This window comes from Kogia breviceps, chromosome 3, assembly GCF_026419965.1.
Source record: "Kogia breviceps isolate mKogBre1 chromosome 3, mKogBre1 haplotype 1, whole genome shotgun sequence".
Classification (NCBI taxonomy): domain Eukaryota; kingdom Metazoa; phylum Chordata; class Mammalia; order Artiodactyla; family Physeteridae; genus Kogia; species Kogia breviceps.
Window position 1 is genome coordinate 33,163,142 of NC_081312.1, and position 23,813 is coordinate 33,186,954.

The 23,813-nt window shown below is 50.8% G+C and overlaps 1 protein-coding gene across 4 annotated transcripts in view; it reads left to right on the forward strand.

Moving 5' to 3' along the window:
* ACTN1 (actinin alpha 1) overlaps nt 1-23,813 on the forward strand; it is a 98,290-nt gene that overhangs the window by 52,872 nt on the left and 21,605 nt on the right. For 3 of the 4 annotated variants that reach the window (XM_059056758.2, XM_059056757.2, XM_059056759.2), the window contains exons 2-8: nt 392-506; nt 4,491-4,610; nt 12,777-12,863; nt 14,989-15,076; nt 15,625-15,703; nt 19,370-19,451; nt 20,680-20,765. In XM_059056758.2, coding sequence (XP_058912741.1) covers nt 392-506; nt 4,491-4,610; nt 12,777-12,863; nt 14,989-15,076; nt 15,625-15,703; nt 19,370-19,451; nt 20,680-20,765 — 657 coding nt within the window. Of the gene's footprint in view, nt 1-391; nt 507-4,490; nt 4,611-12,776; nt 12,864-14,988; nt 15,077-15,624; nt 15,704-19,369; nt 19,452-20,679; nt 20,766-21,968; nt 22,053-23,813 lie in introns of those variants that run through there. The other variant, XM_067028274.1, reaches the window with a different exon arrangement.

The following is a 23,813-nucleotide window of genomic DNA, read 5'->3' on the forward strand; positions in this document are numbered from 1 at the left end:
TTGTGCCACTTCTCAGTGTGGGTGGGGATGATGTTTGGGGAAGAAGGTTGGGAGGGGAGCTGTTAAAGGAAGGTGCTGCTTTGTCCATCCCCCTGGTGCCCACCCATGCCACTGGCCCTGCAGGGCGACCCCTCAGCTGTTTACTGCGATGAGGTGAAGGAGACTCTGCAGGACAACCACGCTGAGAGGTTTTATGGGCTCTGCTGACTGGGTTTCTCACCCTTTATGGTTAGATGTCTTGACCAACAAGGATGACAACACCAGCCTGCCCAACACCTTATACAGAACAACTGGAAAAAGGGCATGAGACAGACGGGTCCTAAGGGCCTCAGAGACCATGTGGCTTGTGGGAGAGACTGACCGCTTACTTGTTCTTCTTTCCTTTGTGCAGACGTTTACAGCATGGTGCAACTCCCACCTCCGGAAGGCAGGGACGCAGATCGAGAACATCGAGGAGGACTTCCGGGATGGCCTGAAGCTGATGCTGCTGTTGGAGGTCATCTCAGGTGAGCTGGACCACTGGCCTTGGGCGAGCCAGAGCAGAGGTGATGCCAGATGGGTGGGGCCACCATGGCCCAGGATCAGGCACTGCCCACTGGGTTCTGCCACTTTGGGAATGCTGCCCTGACACCTCTGCGTCTGCTCTGTCCTTGGTTATGGCTAGCTTTGGGTGTCTTGAAAAAAGTTGGGGGTGACGTGTGAATTCAGACAAGGAGACTGAGTTTGGTCCTGGCTCTGCTGCTGACCATCTCTGTGCCCTCGGACAAGTCGCTGCCTTTCGGCCTCAGCATCCTCATTTGCATAAAGAGGGGTTTGAAGGATGGTCTCTGAGGTCTCTTCTCCAAATGCTAGGATTCTGTGGTCAAGAAAGCAACCATGGCTGACCATCTCCAAATGCTGGCTCCACCGCTACCTAGCTCCCTATATCCAGGTGATCCCAGTCCCTTATCCAGCCCCCAGCTTGGAATTTGGGTGTCCAGATATCTGGATGGACAGCTCCTCTCCAATGCATATCTCCTCTTTCTTAGGGATACCTTTCCTCCACCATCCCTTGAAGGTTGGAGGTCCCGAGATTCTAGCCTTGGCTTTTGCACTGGAGGATCTTGGCTGCTTGCTTCAATTTACCTTCCATCTTGCCACCAGTCCTAGACTAGTCTCAGTCCAGCCTTCTCCCTGGAGCCTCCTTTTCAATACTGAATCGCACTGGGCATCTTCCCCCACCTGTGCCCCAGGGTTCAATGCCTTTGCTCTTTGGCATTCAAGTTTCATTCATTCTGTTTCCTTCTATTATCCTTCTTTTACCTCTGCTACCTCGTGGTGTCAGTGCGCCTGCGTCCGCTGTCACCTGGCTAATGTCCAGAGGCCTTGGCCCCCTCCTCCCAGCTTCTCCCTTCCCACTGGCCTCTGTTACCCAACGGCCCAAATATGGTCACGCTGTTCCCTGCTTGAAACTTTTCAGTGCCTCTCTGGGGCTTTTTACGCCTGCAGCCCACATGCCTTAGCATAGCCAGCAGGATCCCTCATGAGCTGGCACCTGCTTTGTTTTCAACTAACTATTCCCAAAAAGGTGTCAGACTTCAGACCCTCTGCCACGTGGGGGCACACGCAGTCCTCCCCAGATGGCACGCTCTCTGTTTTCTGTGCTTTTGCACAAGCTCTGACTGCCTTCCCTCACTCCCCAATACTTGAAAATATTTTCATTGCAGGTGAAATCTCTGAAATCTCTGTGTGTGTGTGTGTGTGTGTGTGTGTGTGTGTGGTAAGATATACGTAACATAAAATTTACCATTTTGATCGTTTTTAAATTTACACGGAGGCATTAAGTACATTCACATTGTTGTGCAACCATCACCACCATCCATCTCCAGACTTTTTCAGCATTCCACACGCGGCGCCATACCATTCAATGCCAATTCCTCTTTCCCTTCTCCCCCCGCAGCCCCTGCCAGCCACCATTCTGCTTTCTGTCTCTGTGAACTTGATTCACAGATTCTGTTCTAGGTTCCTCATTATTAGTGGAATCATGTAGTATTTGTCCTTTTGTGACTGGCTTATTTCATTTAGCATAATGTCCTCATAGTTCCTCCATGAAGTAGCATGTATGAGAATTTCCTTCCTTTTTAAGGCCAAAGAATATTCCATCGTGTATATATATCCCACAGTTTGTTTATTCAGTCATCTGTCAATTCACACTTGAGTCGTTTCCACCTTTTGGCTATCATGAATAATGCCGCTAAGAACATGGTGTACAGATATCCGTTCAAGTCTGTGCTTTCAGTTCTCTTGCGTATGTACCCAGAAGTGGAACTGCTGGGTCCTAGAGTAATTCTATATTTACTTTTTTAAGGAACTGCCATATGTTTTCCTCTGCTTTTTAGAGTGTCTTTCCCGACCTCCTCTTCCAACATTTCTTAAACAAACTTGGCATTGTCCTTTTTCATTCTTCAAAACTCAGCTTAGGTGTTTCCTCCAGGAAGGCTTCCCTGACTACCACCGCCCCCCAGCCCCATCCCCGCTCGTGCTTTGAGTGGCTGCCCTCCTCTGGGCTCCTAGAACAGGCCGTTGATTCCTCTGGTGTGTCATTTGCCATGCAGCAGGATCATTTTTGGCTCATGTGTTTTCTCCCCACTGCGCACTGAGCCCCTTGGGGCGGGGGTAGTCTCATCTGTATCCCAAGTGTTTAGACCTGTACTTGGCACATAGGTGATGCGTGATGCTCAACAAATATTAGAGTGACTGACTGCCCGCTGGGCTTTTCCACATACCCACCAGGTGCTCTCACTGAACGGGCCAGCCTGTGCACATCTGTGGGGCTGGGAGAGATTGAGTCACTGAGATGTTGCCTTTTCCTCCTTGAGCATTTCTGGAGATGGGTAGGATAACAGGAGAAGGAAGGGGGTGCTCCCTGCAGAGGTCCTCTGACTGTGGTCCCTGGACCACCCAGCAGAATCAGCAGGACTGCTTGGCCACATGCAGATTCCCAGCCCACACCCCAGACCTCCTAATTCAGAAACTCAGGAAGCAGGGGAAGGGGACTGGACGTCTGCAGTTAGCAGGTCCTCCTGGTGGTTTTGTGCTGATTGAAGTCCCAGAACCACTATCCTTGCTGCCTCTACTGTCTTGGAGAAGCCCCGTTCCAGCCAGTGTACTTGGCTGACGGGCTGGCTGGCGAGCTCAGGCTTAGCAGGACCTAAGGGCTGGGGCTCTAGCGGGAGCAGCCTTCCGGGGGCACGAGGTGCTGCCTCCATCCATCCTATCGGAAGGGAGCCCTGCGGCATCTCATCTGCTCAGGAGGGCGGTAGGGTACCTTGCCAGAGTGGGGGGCAGTGGCCACAGCCTTGGGAAAGCCGTGAGCAGAAAGTCTTGATTTAATAATAAAAACCCAGGTGTGCTTCCCTGGGAGCTGCCAAGCGAAATGACATCTGTGGCAGGAATTCTGTTCTCTAGAAGCTGGGGGGGCCCCCTGGGGAGTTGGGAGGCCCCCTGGAGAAGTGCCGCTCTGACAGGGTGGGCATGGCCCAGCATCAGGGCCACCCTGCCCCTCGAGATCTCTCAGCCAGACTGTCGATGTGCTCAGAAGGGGGCGGGAAGGGCACCGCTGGGCTGGTCTGGAGACCGTGGCAGGTGCAAGGGTCCTGAATTTCAGGTCCTAGGATGGTGGTTCTCAGCCTTTTAGGGTCCCTGCCCTCTTAGAGACTCTGAACACCGTGTGCCCCTTCCCCAGATATGGGCACACATGTCGTACATACGCATTTTTCAGATGGTTTCAGGAGGTCCCTGGACACCTCTGGTCTGTGCTCTTAACAGGGTGTTTGGAGAACCTGCTCCTCAATGCCTGTCTCCCGGCAGCTTCTGAACCAAAAGCCTGATCATCAGGAGCTCCCCTGTGGAAGCTGGAGGTGTGGGATGGGGCGGGGGAGTGGCTGCTGAGTGACGGTGAGGGGGTTGACTCAGAGCTGAGCCGAGGGTACCCCTGGGAGGCAGGGGTAAGAGGTTCTCAAATGAGAGAGGACTCTGGCAGCGCACAGGGAACTCTTCCAGAATACTCTAGAGTGACCCAAACACTCTCCCAGGCTAAAACAGTCTAGGCTAGGAGTTCGGGGCCTTTGCATATGCTGTTCCTTCTGACTTGGTCACCATTCCCTGCAGTTTGGGCCTGGCTGCCTCCCACTCAGAGGCCTCCCCTGACCACCTCATAACTCTTTCACCCTCTGCTGTCTCTCTTAAAGCATTTATTTTAAGCATTTACCCTTCTGTCTATTTGTTCATTTGTGCGTTTCTCTGATGAAGATCTGTCTCTCCTCCTGGACCATAAGTACAGGAAGGCAGCAAACTGTTCTGTTCACCCCCATATTCCCAGCACACAGACAAGTCCTTGGCATATGTTAGGGGCTTAATACAGACTTGGTGAGTGGCTGCAAGTAGTTTACACCTGAGAAGTAAGAGAACAGCATCTCACTTCCTGTTCTTCCCTCTCGGTCTGTGTTCAGGTGAACGTTTGGCCAAGCCGGAGAGAGGCAAAATGAGGGTGCACAAGATCTCCAATGTCAACAAGGCCCTGGACTTCATAGCCAGCAAGGGGGTCAAGCTGGTGTCCATAGGAGCTGAAGGTGAGTAAGGCCTGCCCCTGGCTGCCCCCCAGAGTTGGATTCTCCCCACCTCCCAACTTCCTGGTTCTTTTGGCCCTTTCCAGCCTGACTCCTAGACCCACTACTATGTCCCACCCACTCCTAGACATCCCTGGGGGCATTTGGAAATGGGGCTCCCAGCACCTCCATCTGGTCGACCCCGTGGATCCTTCATGTAAAAACAGCACTTTCCATCCAATCTCAGCACGTTGGCAACCCCTCCACTGAATCTTAGTGCTGCGGGATATACCTGTGTGGAATGCCACCTCCCTCTTCCACAGGCCTGGTTGCACTGCACTGTCCCAAGCAGAAAGTTCCGTGGTCTGGGAAGAGTGTGCAGACACTGGCTGGGTGGAGGCAGCCCCCTGCAGGATGGCTGTCTACACACCTTTAGGAATATTTTTAATATCATTTCCCTGCAGAGCAGCTTCTTGACTCTTTTCCCTTTACTTACAAAAAAAATTGTTTATACACCTGAAAACTAACACAAGCTTGTAAATCAACTTTACTTCAATTTTTAAAAATTGTTTCAAGCTCAGTCTAAACCATTATTAGCATGTTCTTAATGGTTACAAGGAGGTCGTACAATTTCTTGTGTGCACTGTAATGGTTCTGAAGGATTCAGGGAGGGTTGTGAGGTGATTAGAATAAAATACCATAACTAGGCCCTGTCAGGACTGTGTCCCATGGATTCTGCAATGGATTGGGCATCTGCTGTGTGGTGCCAGAGATCAAAAGGTGAGTAAGACACCATCTCCATTCATTCCTTCCTTCATTGTAGATATAACCCTGGCTGTGGTTACTGATCACTTGCTCTGCGGCAGGTACTGTGCTGAAGCCCTTTGCTCCAGTGCTCTCATTTCATCCTCACCAGCCCTATGAGGTGGCTCTAATTATTATCCCCATTTTACAATAGGAAAATACACACCTGACGAGATTAACTTTGTCCCAGGTCCCATCATCAGCAAGTAGTAAAGCCAGAACTCAAATTCAGGTCTGAGTGACTCCCGAGAAATACCCCAGAGGGGGGCCTTTCCTCGCAGAGGATGGAGGGTCTTGCTTCAGTAAATCCATAAGAGCTGATCTCTTCTCTGGTTGATGACTTTAAAGTCCTCCTCTTTTTTTCTAGAAATTGAGGGATTTGATGTATCAACATCAAACTGAGAAACTTGAGCACAGCGGTTGCCAGACCATGGGGTCCAACCTGGCTGACCTGGGTTTTTGTAAATATTGGAACGTGGCCATACCCATTCGTTTACATATTATTGGCTGCTTTCCTGCTACAGGCAGAATTGAATAGTTGCGACAGAGACCATGTGGCCTGCAAAGTCGAAAATATTTACTATCCGGCCCTTTACAGGAAAGGCTTGCTGACCCCTGCCTTACCAAGGACTCAGGCTAGTACTTGAGGCCATCACGGGTGGTGCCTTATGCATCCCATCCCCTCAGCTGTGAGGCAGAGATCACGTCTTCTACATCCTTGTGGCCCCAGCTCCTAGCAGCACGATGCATACAGTCAGCATTCAGTAAACGTTTGAAGGGCTTGTGCATAGCAGGATACTTCGCTTTGTGAGTGGGAAAAGAATCGCTGCCTGTTAAGAAGAAAAGAATAGTTTGTTCTCTTAGGGAAAAGAATAGTTTGTTCTCTTGGGGAGGAATCAAGACTTGGCAGAAAAAGTTTCAACCAAGCAGGTATGGGAAGCCAAAGAAATTGCCACTCAGGTCATCTGGTGCAAGCTCAGGTGCTCACTGGGACAGGGCAGGAGAGGATGTATGATGTGGGCTGGGGTGAATGGTAGGGGTGAGTGGGGAGAATGGGGGAGAACATGTCCTTCTAAGCAGGGCAGCTGCCATGTAGATCTAGCCAGTTGTTGCTGTGTGGGAATACTCATCAGGCATTGCTAGATCTTCCAATTTTTCAAAAGAAGCCAGAAATCCAGATTTTGAGAAAGGAAAATTTAACAACTACCTAAAAAAATATATCTGTAAAGACTCTGGATACCAAAGGGGAGGAAGAAAGGAGAAGATGGGCGAGAATAGCACTTGCTGAGTTCCAGATCTGTAGCTGACTAGACAGGATACTTTAACAGCTTGTCATGTCACCAGCCACATTTTACAGTCAAGGAAACTGAGGCTCAAAGAAGTTGATGGAATGGAAGTATGTGGTACAGGCTCTGGGCCAGACTGCTTCCATATGGCAGAGTCCAGTAAACCCCGGGGGTTTGGGCTCTGGAGCTGAGATCTAAAGCTCTCCCATCACCCCAAGGCTTTGCTGCCTCCTCTGCAGGGGCCCAGGACAGAAATTTCATGTCTTGATTTTCCTCAGCTCTGAAGTGGCAGGTCAAGCTGGCTGTGTTGTCTCAACAGAGGGGTAAGGAGCAAAGACTGACATGGGTGTAAACGCTCACGACCCCTCCTCTGATCTCTGGGGAGTCACCTAACCTAGCTGGCCGGAGTTTTCTAGCTCCTTTGGCACAAGCCTCGCTTCTCAAAAGATTTCTAAAGCTTCCTTAAAATGAGACGTTCCCTACCTTCTTGCTGCCTTTAGGCCAAGCTTCCCTCTTTGAGATCCTCCCTCCTGTTTCAAGCTGAAATAATAACCTGTATAGGACAAGAATCTGAAAGAGAATGAATATATGTATATGTATGACTGAATCACTTTGGGGTACACCTGAAACTAACACAACATTGTAAATCAACTCTACTCCAATAAATTGAAAAAAAGAAAACAAAAAAAGCTGAGCGCCGAGATCGTGCCAGGACGGCCGCTCTGCTGAGTCAGGAAACTGGATGAGGCCCTGAATGGGTTTTGTTTATTTTAATGAAGTGAAGTTTACTGCTGTGGACTATAAAAGGCAGCGGAATGGATCACCTGGAAGGAGCCCTCTTGGGGTGGGGGTGGGGGAGATGTTGCCAGTTATCCTGGCTGGGGTGCCCTGGGGACCAGGCCCAGCCCAGGTGAAAGGCCCCAGACCTTTGAAGGGTTATCACGTGGGGCAAGGTTTCGACTCTGGCTGACCCTGACGTGCAGAACCAGGCCCGGAAGGGAGACCCTGTGGGCAGGCTGACTGTGGATAACATACAGAACCTTAGGGGATGCAGTGGGTGCTCTGGGAAAGGCACGGGTTCCCTGCCCCCAGAGATGGAGGCCAGAGGCAAGAAGCCTCCACACCGCGGCAGGGGTTAGAATAGATCCTTAGGATTTCTAGTGTGATACTTTTTTTTTTTTTTTTTTTTGCGGTACGCGGGCCTCTCACTGCTGTGGCCTCTCCCGTTGCGGAGCTCAGGCTCCGGACGCGCAGGCTCAGCGGTCATGGCTCACGGGCCCAGCCGCTCCGCGGCATGTGGGATCTTCCCGGACCGGGGCACGAACCCGTGTCCCCTGCATCGGCAGGCGGACTCTCAACCACTGTGCCACCAGGGAAGCCCTCTAGTGTGATACTTGATTCTAGAGTGTCTAGACTTCACGGGGTTGCGACTTGACGTGGGTGAGTGGTGGTATTTAACCAGCTGAGAGTACCTGAGAAGGATTTTTTCCTTTTAAAATCTTGAGGCAGGGAAAACTTGATGGCTTTGGGTGCTAGAGCCTGGGGGTGGATCTGTCCTTAAGATGGAGGGGGCGGGGCTTCCCTGGTGGCGCAGTGGTTGAGAGTCCGCCTGCCGAGGCAGGGGAAACGGGTTCGTGCCCCGGTCCGGGAAGATCTCACATGCCGCGGAGCGGCTGGGCCCGTGGGCCATGGCCACTGAGCCTGCGCGTCCGGAGCCTGTGCTTCGCAACAGGAGAGGCCACAACAGTGAGAGGCCCGCGTACCGCAAAAATAAAAAAGATGGAGGGGGCGGCGGGTACAATAGCTAAACCCAATGGTCTTGGGAGGTGGTGACCCCCAGGGTTCTAGCTCTATCACGTGGAGTTCCTTCGGCATCATTCATTCCACCATCTGAATACTGCTCACGTGACTGCCTCCCTGGACTGGGGCCGGGGGACAGGCAGGTTCTGAGTAAAAGCAGGATGTGAACAGCTTCACAGGTAGCTGTGGTCTAGGAATGACTTCTTCCCACACCCACAGCGACACTGTTTTTTTAGTTTGGTTTGGCTTTTTAAAGATTTTTTTGATGTGGGCCATTTTTAAAGTCCTTATTGAATTTGTTACAATATTGCTTCTGTTTTATGTTTTGGTTTTTTGGCCACAAGCCATGTGGGATCTTAGCTCCCCAGCCAGGGATGGAACCCACACCCTCTGCATTGGAAGGCGAAGTCTTAACCACTGGACCGCCAGGGAGGTCCCAGACACTGTTAATCTAGCATCATGGTTTTTCCCCCAGGGGCCCGGTTGTGGCCTTGGAACCCCTCTTTTGGACCCAGCATTTCAGGCCATATAGATGCCTGTGAGATGGGCAGCCTTACTGCAAACACAGAGATGCCTGGGGAAAGGATCTACCATTCTCGGGACCAGGGCAGGAGAGCCCTCTGGGGAGGGTTACACTCTGAGGGCGTGTGGGGAATCAGGTGGGCCCTGGGGATGGGTGGCACATGGGCTGTTAACTGTACACACACCACTCTCTTTGCCTGTCCTTGGCCCCTCTGTTTTCTCGAGTGAAACTGCTTCTTTGGTAGGAGTTAGAATTCAGTAAGCAACACCCCCAGGGCTTGGGTGTTTCTGTGGAAGGAGGAGAGACGTAAGTAGGCAAGACCCAGAAAAGAAGTTGCCTTGTCTTCCTTGGTGCTGGGAGGACACTGAGTTCAAGGCCAGCCGGAGGCTGGGATATTTTGATCTTCACAAATGGGGCATCTGTGGGGGCGGGGGGGGGCACACTGGCCTCAAGTCATTAAAAACTTGTGAACATAATTTTTAATTATGTTCTAATTGTCTATTTGGTGAGCACAGCTGTGCCCTGTTCCAGACCTGGGTCCGGTCCTGGAGGAGCCTGAGTGCTCTTATGTTCTCTGCCCGCTCGCCCGCCTGTGGTTAGTGTCCTCCAGTGTCCTATTCATTCATTCATTCATTCATTTGTTCATTCATTCAACAAATGTTGACGGAGGGCCTTTTCTGTGTCAGGGCCAATGCTGGGCTTTTAAGCAGTGATGCAAAACAAAAAAGCTTTACCCTCAGGGAGCTTACGTTCTAGAAGAGGGAGAAAGAAAATCTATATTATGTCAGTTGTAGAAAAGTAAAATGGGAGGTCCAGGAAGGGCTGTGAGAAGATGAAGGGTGAGTGGAAACAGGAGGGAGGTGAGGGGTACCCCAGGGTGGGGGAGAGCTGCAGGGAGGCCGTGTGACTGGAGGGGTAGAGGGAAGGGGGTCCCAGAGGCCCCTCCAGCTACTACCTTTGGCTCCGAGTGGAGGTTTTGAGCACAGAGGGGTGACAAGTGTGGGGGTTTGCTCAGTCATGCCTTGTACTTTGCACCTTCACAGGGTTTCCAGTGTGTGGTCATGACAAATACCCTGGCAGCAAGTGCCTTCACACAGCAACCTTACTCTGTATTTCACTCCACTGGCTGGGGCTAGAGAGAGAATGTTTCTCTCAAAAAAATTGAGCAACTTCAAGATGCTAGCTCCCTATTGCCAAATTATTTCCCAGAAAGGGTTTTTTTGTTTTTTGGTTTTTTTAAAAACTTCTAGCCACAGTATGGTAGCCTTATTACCATCCTGGTGTGTGTTCGCTTGTTTTTCAACTTTGCTAATTTAATAGCTGGGAAATGGTATCTTATATCTTTAACTCCAAGTGAGATTGACATTCTTACAAATTGGTTATTTGTATTTCGTGTTTTGTGAAGTGTATTCATGTCTCTTGCCTACTTATGTATTATGAATTTAGACTTTTCTCTTAGCAATTTATATAAACATTTTGAACGTTACAGATGCAAAACCATTGGGAGTCACAAATGAAAGGGCATTTTAAAAATATCAAACTTTTAGGAACTGTTTTTTTTTTTTTTTTAAATTAATTTTCATTGGAGTATAGTTGCTTTACAAGGAACTGATTTTTGACTGATTAACTGACTCTACTCCCGGCTCCCCACAAGCCTGCTCTGCAAAGTGCAGCCGGCTGTTTTAGTTATTAAGGAGGATGCTCATATGCTGCTACATCTCTCTGTCTCTCTAACCCAGGTTCTCCAACTTGGATCATTGTCCTGCAGATGCCTAGGGTTCTGGGAGGGGCATTCAAACCCCCTTCTTTATAGGAAGAGTCACATCCTGTCCCATGTCCAAAGTGGACACTGTGCTTCCTTTACTCAGCACCCTGATGCAGGCTCAGCACAGTTACCCACTGTCCCCACCAGAAGCTGCTGTGGCCAGGCATCACTGTTCAGTGCCTTTACCCTGCATGCAATTTTGCCCTCCCTTTTTTTTTTGGAGGGGGGGGTGGTACACGGGCCTCTCACTGCTGTGGCCTCTCCCTTTGCAGAGCACAGGCTCCGGACGCGCAGGCTCAGCGGCCATGGCTCACGGGCCCAGCCGCTCCGCGGCATGTGGGATCTTCCCGGACCGGGGCACGAACCCGTGTCCCCTGCATCCGCAGGCGGATTCTCAACCACTGCGCCACCAGGGAAGCCCTGCCCTCCCTTTTGAGAAAGGGGATGAGATCTTAATTTCCTTAGTGGAATCCACTCTTGTTTAAGGGGTTTGTTTTGTGGGAAGCAAACCCAAGTGGACGTGGGCTCGGGATTAGGACTCCCTGGAAGTTGCCCCTTCTTATGGTTTTGTTGGGTCTCCCCTAAAACTAGTGTTGCAGGTAGAAAAAAAATGAGATATTCTTTGGATGCCTGAGTCTTAACTGAGAGTACCTCACCATGGGGCCAGGTTACCATCTCCTGGCTTGGAAGCAGGTGAGGGGTAAGGAGTCTACATTTGATTGTTACACTTCTCAACCCCCAAGACTATAAATGACTCCATGTCTTAGGCTTCTTAAGAAAGGGCTTATTTATCTTTGTATTCCCTGCCTTTGAGTCTGGTACAGAAAAAAAAAAATTACTTCATAGAATTTATAACATTTTTTTAAAAGTCTAGAAAGTGCTGCTTAGACTGAATTTAGTGGGGTATCTTTTTTTTTTTTTTTTCGGTATTCGGGCCTCTCACTGTTGTGGCCTCTCCCATTGCGGAGCACAGGCTCCGGATGCGCAGGCGCAGTGGCCACGGCTCACGAGCTTAGTTGCTCCGCGGCATGTGGGATCTTCCCGGACCAGGGCACGAACCCGTGTCTCCTGCATCGGCAGGCGGATTCTCAACCACTGCGCCACCAGGGAAGCCCTCTTTTTTTTTTTAAAGATAGATTTTATTCATTTAAAAATAGTTTTATTTATTTTTAGCTGCGTTGGGTCTTCGTTGCTGTGAGCGGGCTTTCTCTAGTTGTAGCGAGCGGGGGCTACTCTTCGTTGTGGTGCGTGGGCTTCTCTTGTTGCGGAGCACGGGCTCTAGGCGCGCGGGCTTCAGTAGTTGTGGCTCGCGGGCTTCAGCAGTTGTGGTGCACGGGCTTAGTTGCTCCGCGGCATGTGGGATTTTCCCAGACCAGGGCTCCAGGGCTCGAACCCATGTCCCTTACATTGGCAGGTGGATTCTTAACCACTGTGCCATCAGGGAAACCCATAGTGGGCTACCTCTTAATTGTGATCTTGAAGCTGTTGTTTGCTTTTTATTAAAAAATACCCAGCTAGTGGCATCATGAACTTGATTTGTGAGTTACTGGATCCTTCCAGTGGCAGTTTATAAACCTTTGTCGGGTTGGTTAATTTCTGTTGCCTGCACTGGCTTTCCAGCTGTGGACAGCTGTTTTGAGAGCTGTGCTTGCCCAGAGGTCCTCAGCTCACAGAGGTGCCAGGACATTTGTGATGGTATAGAAATTCTCTCCCTCTTCTCTGTTAGGCTGGTGGACACCGCTCAGGGTTTAAGACACCCCCTTCTCTGTTGCCTTTCCTGTTGTACCCAGTTGAATTGACAACTGTCCTGATGCCCCCAAGACACCCCCAAGTAGACTTCCTTCCTGACACCTGTGACATGTAATTGCACTAATTTTTAGACTTCCCTCTAGAAGTGGAGTGTGTGGTCATTGACTTCCTAAGTGGCACACGGAGTGACACGGGCACTCAGGGAGTGTGAACTTTGTCCCTGCTGAGACCCTTCTTAATGTGTCCTACTGCTGTTTCTGTAGAAATCGTGGATGGGAACGTGAAAATGACCCTGGGCATGATCTGGACCATCATCCTCCGCTTTGCCATCCAGGACATCTCCGTGGAAGGTGGGTCTTCTGCTCTGTTCTATGCCATCCTCAGGCTTCCACCTCTCCCGTGCCTTCACCATCACGTCTTCCTCCCTGATCCTCAGGGCAACAGGGCCTTGATCACAGGCCACATCCTGGGCCGCTTACCCATCCCTGGCATCTGTGCTCTCTCCTAGTCTCCAGGGAAGTAAGAACTGTTTGGAGTGCTGGTCCCCATAGATGTGCTGGCCCCAGGGAAACCCCTCACTTGGAGAAAGCCCAAGCTTGCTGTGGGGAAGTGTATTGGAAACACCCCACCTGGCTCAAATCTGAAAGGGTAGGGAAATAGCAGTCAGGAGGGAGTGACAGGAGGGTGAGCCGACACCAGGTCCTCCACTTTGCTCCCATAGCACCCTCTGGTGTCCACCTTGTAGATCTGCAAGGGGCCACCATGGTCTGGAGCAGTGATCTCTCTAAACTTTTGATTTCACACTCCAGCAGGGTTTTTTTGGTTTTTTCTTTTTTCGTTTTTTTTTTTTTGTGGTATGCGGGCCTCTCACTGTTGTGGCCTCTCCCGTTGCGGAGCACAGGCTCCGGACACGCAGGCTCAGCGGCCATGGCTCACGGGCCCAGCCGCTCTGCGGCATGTGGGATCTTCCCAGACCAGGGCATGAACCCGTGTCCCCTGCATTGGCAGGCAGACTCTCAACCACTGCACCACCAGGGAAGCCCACTCCAGCAGTTTTTGAGCTTTATGTCTGATACGTGTGTATTTATTTTGCACTAAATTATATGCATATTATATTATTATAATATTATAATAATATAATATTATAATATTATTATAATATTATATTATTATTCATATAATATTATATTATTATTCATATAATATTATATGAATATTATAAAAACACACCAAACCAAATTTTTAAAAGATGAGGTGGAGATATTTAAAAAATATTTTTTATTCATTTTAATGGCCTAGAAATCAAATCTTGAAAAGATTTTTGTTCAAAATAATTTTTAATGAGAACAATGTGGATTAAATTGCTTTGTTATGGAAATCTTGGTTTGACACTTGGTGATACAGCATTGTGAAGTTCTAAGTTTGGTTTATAGATACCTGGTATTTAGGGCTGAAGTGGTTAAAAAGATACCCACAGTAGTCACTTAGGGCATGGTGCTTGTTAGTGATAATAGATATAAATCTGGTTTTCAAATAGGTTTCTTGATGAGTTTATTCTTTTGGGTAGACATCTTGTCAGTTCTGATTAAATGGTTGTTTTTTCATCCTGTAATGTGACTGACAAAGAGCTTGAACTAAAAGGAGAAGCATTAGCTTTGCTGATTTTTTAATCGTTTTCTTGTGCTTGAATTATTATATTATCTTTGCAGGAATTGTTTAACATCATTTTAAAGTCCATTTTGTGAATCAAAAGTAAATGAGATCATCCACAAACCCACTTTACTGAGTACTATAACCTGCAATTCACAGCCATGAACACATGGGGGCGGTGCGGTTTGCAGTCCTCCTGGGCTGGGAGCTTCTGGAGTCCTCTCAGATACCTGCCCTATCTTACTGACACATGTCTGCTTTACACACAGCAATAGTGTCGATCCATGCATTAAATATAAGGAAACCATTTTTGTTCTTAGATGAACACTAGATGCAACCGGAAGTCCTAATGCTTTCTTCCCACATGGCTGTGTGCCCTCCACAGGGCACATGGGGCCCCTATCTGAAGATTCCTGGGTTTCAGATTTCATAGACCAATCAAACCTTCCTCCCCAAAGCGGCCACCTGACATAAGTTGCCAGCTTATTTTGTATTGTTGCCATTTCTTTGCATAAAAGGGAGTGAAGGGGAGATATTCTGAAAGTTTGAAAAGCCACTTTCTCAGTATTTAAATGTGTAAGGTGGCCAGTTATGAAATGCTTCCTAGCTTACTTCTATGTTTCTCAAATAAGTTCTCAAACTTTGTCAAGGAAATAAGATTTGGTGGCCTGGTAGCAGCAGGGTTGAAATCTAGGGGTCTTTGTGTGGACGCCCTGTGTGAAAAAGCACGGACCCTGTGGTCATAGTGGGACCTCCACGAGCCCACGCCCCTCCCTCCACCAAGCCAGCCACTGACCTCTCTGCCCGTCATCCCCTTCCCCACAGAGACTTCAGCGAAGGAAGGGCTGCTCTTGTGGTGTCAGAGAAAGACAGCCCCTTACAAAAACGTCAACATCCAGAACTTCCACATAAGGTGAGTGGCTGGGGTCTGAGGGACCCTTGCGGAACCTGGGCTGCTTCCCCCAAGGACCCCAGGGCACACTTGGCTGGGTCAGTCTTAGCTCTAGAACAGAACAAAGACACTTGGGGAAGAAGTCGCTTTTCTGGGAAGGGAGTATCACCTTTTGATGCCCTCTTCCTCCTAGAGAGGAGCCCTCTCCCTCCTAGCTACTGCCTGATACACCTTTGGTTGATGCCCTTTGGAGCCCCCCAAGGAGAGTGTCTGGGAAGTTCTAGCCTGGGGCTCTGGAACAGAGCAGATGAGGGCCCTGGACCTTGGGGGGGATGGGGGGGTAGGGTTGGATGTGGCAGGTGTATCTCAACTTGCCAAGCCCCACAGTGTCGTACCCCAGTGCCTGGGATCGTGGCAGGAAGAGAGTTCCTTCCCATGGTGTCTTCTCCCAGTTCCTGCTCCGAAGGGTTATATACTCATCTCTGGAAAAAAGGAGACCCCTGCTTAGTGCTTTGCCCCTACTGCTTGGCCTGACTCACCAGCTTGCCCCCCTTCTCTCCCCCGGGCAGCTGGAAGGACGGCCTCGGCTTCTGTGCCTTGATCCACCGACACCGGCCTGAGCTGATTGACTACGGGAAGCTGCGGAAGGTTCGTGTGCTCACCTGACCCTCCTGCCCCCTCCCCCAGCAGCTCCTACCGACTGGTCCCCCTTGGTTGGGTGGGGGATGGGCAGGACTGGGCCCCCTGTTCTGAGAGCCCATGGCCTAGTGTGAAGGGGTGTCAGTCTCCTTAGACTAGCTGAGGAGACAACCCTTCTAGAAGTAAGAGAAAAATATCTCCTCTATCAGGGCTGCTTGAGTATGTATGTGCATAGCACATAGGTACTTGCTGACATGCCCAACCTGCCAGGAAAAATATCAAAACCACCAAAGCAATTTTGTTAGGATGATGGGATACTAAGTGGCCTTTTCCCCTTCTGCTTTTATGGGTGTGCAAGATGCATACATTACTTTCGTAATTTAAGATATTGCATATCTTTAGAGACATCTATCCCAGCCTTGTCTGAGACTTGCTCTACAGTCCTGGGCAGGTTCCCGCCATGGATTTGCTTTTCCTCATTGCTGAAGTTTGACTGGGGATTTTATTGCTGCTTGATTCATTTATGCTTTTGGTGTGAAGTTGCTAGGGGGTTTTCTTGAGCAACAAGATGTTGAGAAACAGACCGGGAGGTGGGAGCTGTGTGTCTAGCCTCGTGGTGGTTTTTAGTGTCTGGGCTGGTTAAAGATGCTGGCCTGACCTGGGAGAGGTCTGTCTGGGACACCCTGACTGTACTCAGCATCCTGCCTCTCAGCCCATCCCAGCACCGAGAGGTCCTGTGGTGCAGACATCCTGGGAGAGGCCACCCATGGAGCCCTCCCCATGCCCCCGGTATATGGTCTGGAGCTCGGGTTGGAATGTCACCTGTTGGTGCTTTAATCTCTTGGCAAAGGGCTTCTAGGAATGACCGTTCTGGTATTTGTCTCCTTGACCTTGATACTTGGAGAGCTCAGTGTTCAGTGAAGTCCCCCACCTTGCCTCTGCCCCCAGTGGCCAAGCAAGGCTTGATGTTGCTGGTGCAGCAGCAGCTCTGTGGCATCAGAACCTCTGTTTTGGGGTGTGTGTGGTGAGGTGAACCGCCAAAAAGGATTTGTGAGAGAGGAAAGGAGTAGTTTCCTATCCCCTCCAGAAACCCCAAGCTGGGCCTGAAACTTGAGGCTGGGCCCCTGCCCACCTGGAAGGGCCCACCTGCCAAAGGAGAGAGCCCACTGCCTGGCCCTGTGCATGGCGGTGTCCAGGTGTATGTGGACGAGGGTCCAGCTAACCTCTTGGGGGATGGGGGGGTCCCAGCCCTCTAACTCAGCCACTTTGCAAAGAGAAAAAAAATCGATTTGAGAACCCCCCTGACCCGCCTGAAAGCTGTGTGGCCAAACCAGGCAGGGGCCAAGGTGGGGGAATCCTAGAGGCGGAGACTTTTTTTAAAGGTATCATCATCACGTACCGCCCTAGCAGTCAGCCGATGCCCTGTGGTGACAGGTGTGCATGTGCCTGTGTCCCTGCTTGGGGGGCCGGGGTGGGCAGCAGCCAGTCAGTGCACAGCTCTTCCCCACCCCCGTATAAAATGGGGTCCGTGCCGACTGTAGCTTTTCAGCCTCGGCCCCCGCCCCGCCCCCCGACTCCAGGAGCCTCAGCCGTTCGGGAGGTGAGAGTCCAGGGGCCTTTGTCTCATTCCCGGCCAGCCTCTCCCCACCCTCTGTCCCTCTCTGTGTCTTTCATTTCTCCCTGTCTCTTTGTGTCTGTCTCCCCTTCTCTTTAATTCAGTAGCAACAGTACAATCCAGCCCAAATCCTAGCACAGACCTATTCCCACTGAACCGTGGATTCTTTCCAGAAAGCACAGAGGTTGCCAGAGCCTCTGGTGCTTGGGAACAGGGAAGAGCCAAGGGCTCTGACCGGGAAGTACTTCCTTCCGGCACCCGCTCTAGGTGGGCGTGGGGGGCCTGGCGGTCCTTGGGAATCGAGGGGGGCAGGTGGGTGTGCACCCGGGGCCTGAGGATGGCCGAGGGCCTGGACGGAAATGACTGTTGCTGCTCGACAGTGGTTTTTTATTATTCTGGAAGCTGTCAGAGACTTTCCCAGAAGGACCCCACCTTCTTTATTTTGAGCAGTTTCTTCCTGAAAGTGTCCCAGATGAATGGATTTATCCTTTTGTACCCTGTGATTCTCACCTTAGCAAATGCGGAAGCTGAGTCGTAGGCTGACAAAGCCAGTTTGCTTTAGATTAGTCTGGGAACCAAGAATCCAGCAAGGAACTCCCCCGACTAAGTTATGGATTTTTTTCCACATTAAAAATTTTTTTTTTAATTTGGTAAAGTATACGTAACTTTTAAAGTACCACTTTAACCATTTTTTTTTTTTTTTTCTTTTTTGGCGCGCGGGCTCAGCAGTTGTGGCTCATGAACTTAGTTGCACCGCGGCATGTGGAATCTTCCCGGACCAGGGCTCGAACCCGTGTCCCCTGCACTGACAGGCGGATTCTTAACCACTGAGCCACCAGGGAAGTCCTACTTTAACCATTTTTAAGTGCACAGTTCAGTGGCATTAAGTACATTCACACTGGTGTGCACCCATCACCACCACCCAACTCCAGAACTCTTCATCTTGCAAAACTAAAATTCTGAACCCTTTAAACCATCATTCTCCACTCCCACTTCCGCCAGTCTCTGGCACTCTACTTTCTGTATCTGAATTTTTTGACCACTCTTGTAGGTACCTATATAAGTGGCATCATATAATATTTGTCCCTTTGAGTCTGGCTTATTTCACTTAGCATGTTTTCCAGGTTGTCTATGTTGTAGTATGCCCGTCTCGGGATCTCTTTTCTTTTTGTGGCAGAATAATATTCCATATCTGTTTATCTGTCAGTGGACGTTTGAGTTATTTCCACCTTTTGGTTATTGTGTATAATGCTGCTATGAATGTGGGTGTACAAATTATTTGAGTCCCTGCTTTCAATTCTTTGGGGTACAGACCCAGAAGTGGAATTGCTGAGTCATAGAGTAGTTCTTTGTTTAACTTTCTGAGGAACCTCCATACTGTTTTCCAGAGCAGCTGCACCATTTTACAATCCCACCAACAGTGCACAAGGGTTCCGATTACTCCACCTCCTCACCAATCCCAGAGCCAGAATATAGTCAGAAGACTGTAGCTGTTTGAAGGAGCCCCAAATTTCATGGAATATGAGCGTCAAAGGGGCTTGAGAGCTCCTAGGCCAACTCTTGAGTAACAGGCAGGGAGACTGAGGTTAGGTTACTTACCAGTCCAGCTGGCTGGTGGCGGAGCTGAAACCAGAAGCCAAGACGGATGGCTCCCAGGCCAGTGCCTGGTCTCAGCTTGCATTTCTTTCTTTCTTTCTTTCTTTCTTTCTTTTTAAATTGTATTTATTTTTGGCTGCATTGGATCTTCGTTGCTGAGCACAGGCTTTCTCTAGTTGCGGCAAGCGGGGGCTACAGTGAGGTGCTTGGGCATCTCACTGTGGTAGCTTCTCTTGCTCTGGAGCACAGGCTTTAGGTGTGCGGGCTTCAGTAGTTACAGCACTCAGGCTCAGCAGTTGTGGCTCACGGGCTCTAGAACGCAGGCTCAGTGGTTGTGGTGCACAGGCTTCGTTGCTCCGCGGCATGTGGCAGTCCCCCCGCCCCCAGTCTTGGTGATCATCGAGATGGGGGTAGCCAGAGACTTCTGGTGCCTCTCACCCGCCGCCTTCTTCTTCTCCCCCTAGGATGACCCACTTACAAACCTGAACACGGCCTTCGATGTGGCGGAGAAGTACCTGGACATCCCCAAGATGTTGGATGCCGAAGGTGAAAGGCGCTTTCCTTCTGGGCCTTTGGCTCTTCTCCCGGCTGCGTCCAGCGGCCAGGAAGGGCGGGCCCTGCACCTGAGGCCAGAAGCGAGAAGGCTTGGTCTTCATTTGGGGAGCCAGGGGCTCAATTGTCTCTCAGGGATTCCACAGATAGATTCCCTGAGGTTTGGAGGGAGAAGTGGTAGCTGGTGTCGAAAAGGGCTGCCTGAGCAAGATCCTCATCTTGGCCTTGGAGTCGGGGTCGTGGGTGCCGGGGTGGAGTGCAGTGGTCCTTTGTTGTTGAAGGGGATGGAAAAAGAAGTTTATTATCAGGTGCATCATGGACACACATGGGAGCTTGCAGTGGTGTGTAACTCAAAGGGGTGATTTGAGTTTGGGGGTCTATATACATACTTGACTTCACAGGGGAAAGGGAGTGGGAGAGAGGGCACTTGTGGAAATACAAATGACTTTTTGGAAAGATGAATGGGCCCTTAGGAGAATAGATGGAAGATATGATAGTTTGTGACAATGTCTGTCAAGTTGTAAGGCCATTTTCAAACATGCAAAAGCAGGGAGAATAATATAATTAGCTTCCATATACCCACCATCCAGATAGAACAGTTACTGGATTTTGTCACACTTTCTTTTTTTTTCGCTTTTGTTTTCTTTGTTGAAATATTTTAAAGCAAGTCCCAGACATCACAGCATCTCACTACTACATACTTCAGAATACATACCTTAAAAATAGCAATATTTTCTTATGCAATCATAAAATAATTTTCACACCAAACAAACTGACAGTAATTCCTTGATCATCTGCTGCCTGGTTCAGAATTACATTTCCCCATTATTTCTTTTTAGTTGCTTTGTTTTGATCCAGATCCAAACAGAGTCTGCACGTGGCATTTTGTTGTTCTATTTCTTGTGTCTTTTCTAATCTGTCGCACTTCTCTCTTCCCTCCGACCCCTTTCGTTCCTGGCATTGAACTTGTTGTAGAACCCAGGCCAGCTGTCCCGAGTACCCCTTACTCTGGTTTGTCTGTTTCCTTCCTCGGGTACCATTTCACTCCTTCCTCTACCTCTCGCGTTCCTGTAAGTGGAAGTTGATGCCAGATGGCTGGTTAGATGCAGGCTCAGCGTCTTGGCAAGAAGACTTGGGGGTTCTGAGAGCTGCTTTCCCCATCACCTCAGGAAGCGTATCATGTGTTCACCAGCTGGCTTTAACTCCAGATTTTTCTTGACAGACATCGTCGGAACCGCCCGCCCGGATGAGAAAGCCATCATGACTTACGTGTCCAGCTTCTACCACGCCTTCTCTGGAGCCCAGAAGGTACCCGGGGCCCCCTGCTCCTTCCTTGCCCGGCACACCTCATGCCAGACCCCAAGCCATGCCCTCCCGCCCCTCCTCTCCCCGCCTCTCCTTGGCGACAGGGTCCGATGGTCTGTCTCTTCGGTAGCGTCAGCCCCCCGGTGCCAACATGGCATGTCGTTCTTGCTCAACTCCTCTCCCACCCGCCCCTCTGCTTTCTCTCATCTTCCTCTACTGCCTCGGAGAACACTGGGAAAGCGCTCACCTTCTGGGACCCAGATGGCGGGCTTCAGCAGGAGGGGAGGCATGGGTGAACTCAGCCAGGGGTGGTTCTGGAGGCCTGGAAGCGCTGCCTCTCTGTGCCCACCTCTGTTGAAGCTACGGCTTTAACAGGGCAGCAGGCGTCCCTTACGGAGGCAGATCTGGGGAGGTGCCTCCTGTCTTCACTGACCTGTTCTACAGAGGTGTCACGAAGCCCCCGCCTTTCTCCCGCTCAGAAGCGTGGTTTAGCAAATCTGTCCACAGCCCTGTTGGGCCTTGGTGCCTTCTATATCTTGCCTGGGGCCCCCATGCGGGGTCATTCTGCACAACCCCTTGGGGAGACGAAGGGAAAGGGTGGGCCGCAGTGAACACTTCAAGTGTTCTGACCCAGGTTTGCCCAGGGCGCCTGAGGTTAAAGTCCAGTTGTGCAGGTTCTACACTCCACAGAGGCATCATTCACACTGCAGACACTGAAGATTTGAATGTTTTCATTAGCAGGCTTAGCTCGGGTGGCAGGCGCCCCTCCCCCAGGTCCCCTCACAGGCAGGACCCCAGAAGCACAACATCCAGGTGGCTATGATGACAGACCACAGGCTTGGCCCTCTCAGCTCTGGGCCTTGGAGCTGCCACATACTCAGGCAAATTTCCCACCCTCTGCATGGAGTCTGAGTGGCCTGTTTTGAAATGCATGATGGGGCGATGCTCCCGCCTCCCCGACCCTCTGCCCAGCCTTCCCCAGCCCCACCCCCTCTCCCCCACCCACCTTTTTCCCCACCTCTTCCCTATCTCTCTCCCACCCCAGCCCCTTTCTCCTCCCATCATCTCATTTTCTCTTTCTGCCCATTCCCTCCTTGTCTGTCTGTCTGTCTATCTTGTGTGCTCTGTCCACCATGGCTGTTTGGGTTTGTTCTGCGCCGCTGCTGCCTACTTTCTTCTCTCAACCTCTTCTCCTTCTCTGTGCAGATGTGTAGGCACGCTAAGGCCGGATGGGAAGGCCATGTGACCTAATGTTTCATGTCACTGCCACGCCTTCTCGGTGCGCAGAAGGTGAGCTCTCCCTCGGCCTCGCCCTCTCTCCCAGCGCCCTTTTGCCCATCTCTTCCATCTGCCCTCGATACTCCAGCCGCAGCCCCTTGGAACTGCAGCCCCTGGAATGAAAGGCGGGATTAGAAAAGGCCCCCTACCGCAACCCCAGCCTCTTGTAGGAGGGCAAGATGCTCTCTGAGCTTTGGCCAGGACGCTTAAAGATGCCCGAGAATGCCAGCCTCTGGATGGCCTGCATCTCTGTCCCTACACGCTGGGCATAATAGGTGCCAGAAACGGGAAAGAAGCTTGCAATCTCAGCTCCTTCCCTGGACTGAGTTGATAGGCCTTATCCCAAGCAGCACAGTTCTTGGCTCTGCTTCCTGCCTATTCTCTTAAATATCCAGCACCTCCTCACATCTCTCTCTCTCTCTCCCTCCATCTACTTAAGCAAGACTACCCTCTCAAATTACCCAGCAACCAGGGCAGGGCGAAGTCTTCTGCCTTCCCCCTGGTGTCCAGTCCAGAGGCTCAGAATCCTGCCTGATCCTTCCCAACCAGGCCTGCCAGGGACACTGGTGCAGGTTGCATATTACCCAAGGGTGCCCTGTGTGCACCATAGACTATGAAGATTTGAATACCTTTTACAAAAATAATCTTGCAAATGGTAGTAAAAATGTCTTCTAACAGAATAAGTATGACAGTTTTGCAATAGAGGTGCCTTGGGGAAGAGGTACCTTTAAAAAATATATATATATATAAAAGCATTATGTGGGCTAGCAGCAGCCCCATCCCCTGCCTGGACGGGCACCCAAGGCCTTCCTCACTTTCCTTCCAGGCCTCATGGGTACTGCCCGACAGGAAGCAGCCCCGCCTGGAGGCCCCCCACCCTGGGTGTCCCAGCACCCCCAGGAGGCCCAGCCCTTTTCAGCCTCTTCTCTGGCCTCTGCCTCTTGCTTCTCCCTTCTCTTTGTCCCATCTCTGCTGCTGCTCTTTCTTGTCGGCTTCTTCTGGCCCCTCTTAATGCCCCACCTTTTAGGCAGGATGTGCGCACCATCTATCTACTTGCCTCACTGGGCCTCCAGCCCTGAGAACCACACAGAGTCTTGCCTGCGCCCAGGGCTAGGCTGAGCTCTCTGCCGTGGTCTTTCCCCTCTTTCCAACCCTCCTTCCTCCTCCTCCCCTGCTCCTGCAGGGTTCTCTCCTGGGCTTCATGCCCGTTGACACTGGCCTTCCCTGTCTCTGAAGCCTTCCCTGTGTCCTGGCTGATGATGCTCGGAAGGGAGCGTGTGTGTACGTGCGTGCGTGCGTGCGCGTGTGTGCGTGTGCGCATGCGTGCGTGAAGCAGCCGGCTTTTCTCCCTCCCAAATCTCATACCACCTCCCCCCATGCCCTCTTCCCTCTCACTCATTCCTGTTGCAATCATTTCATGCTCCTTTTGTCCATACATGAGGACAAGGTCACCAGCTGGGGGGATGGGGTGGGGGGGGTGGGGATGGGGGTATGTTCCTCTTACGTCCTGGGTCAGGAGCCTCACCCAGAGTTGCCCCTCCCATCCCACTTCGAAGGAGTCAGGCAACTGCTTACAGCTCAGCAGGCCGATGGGAGGGGAATCTTGCCCCTCTCCCATGGAAGAAGGAGGAGTCTTTCAGACTCATAGACTCTTCTTGTCTTGACTGTCTCCATGTCTGGAGCCAATGGGGGAAAGTCTCCTGAAACCCACGCCCAGTGCCCTGCATCCTCTTCACTGTCTTTTTCTTATCAAGCCTTGGGCGGTGGAAGTAG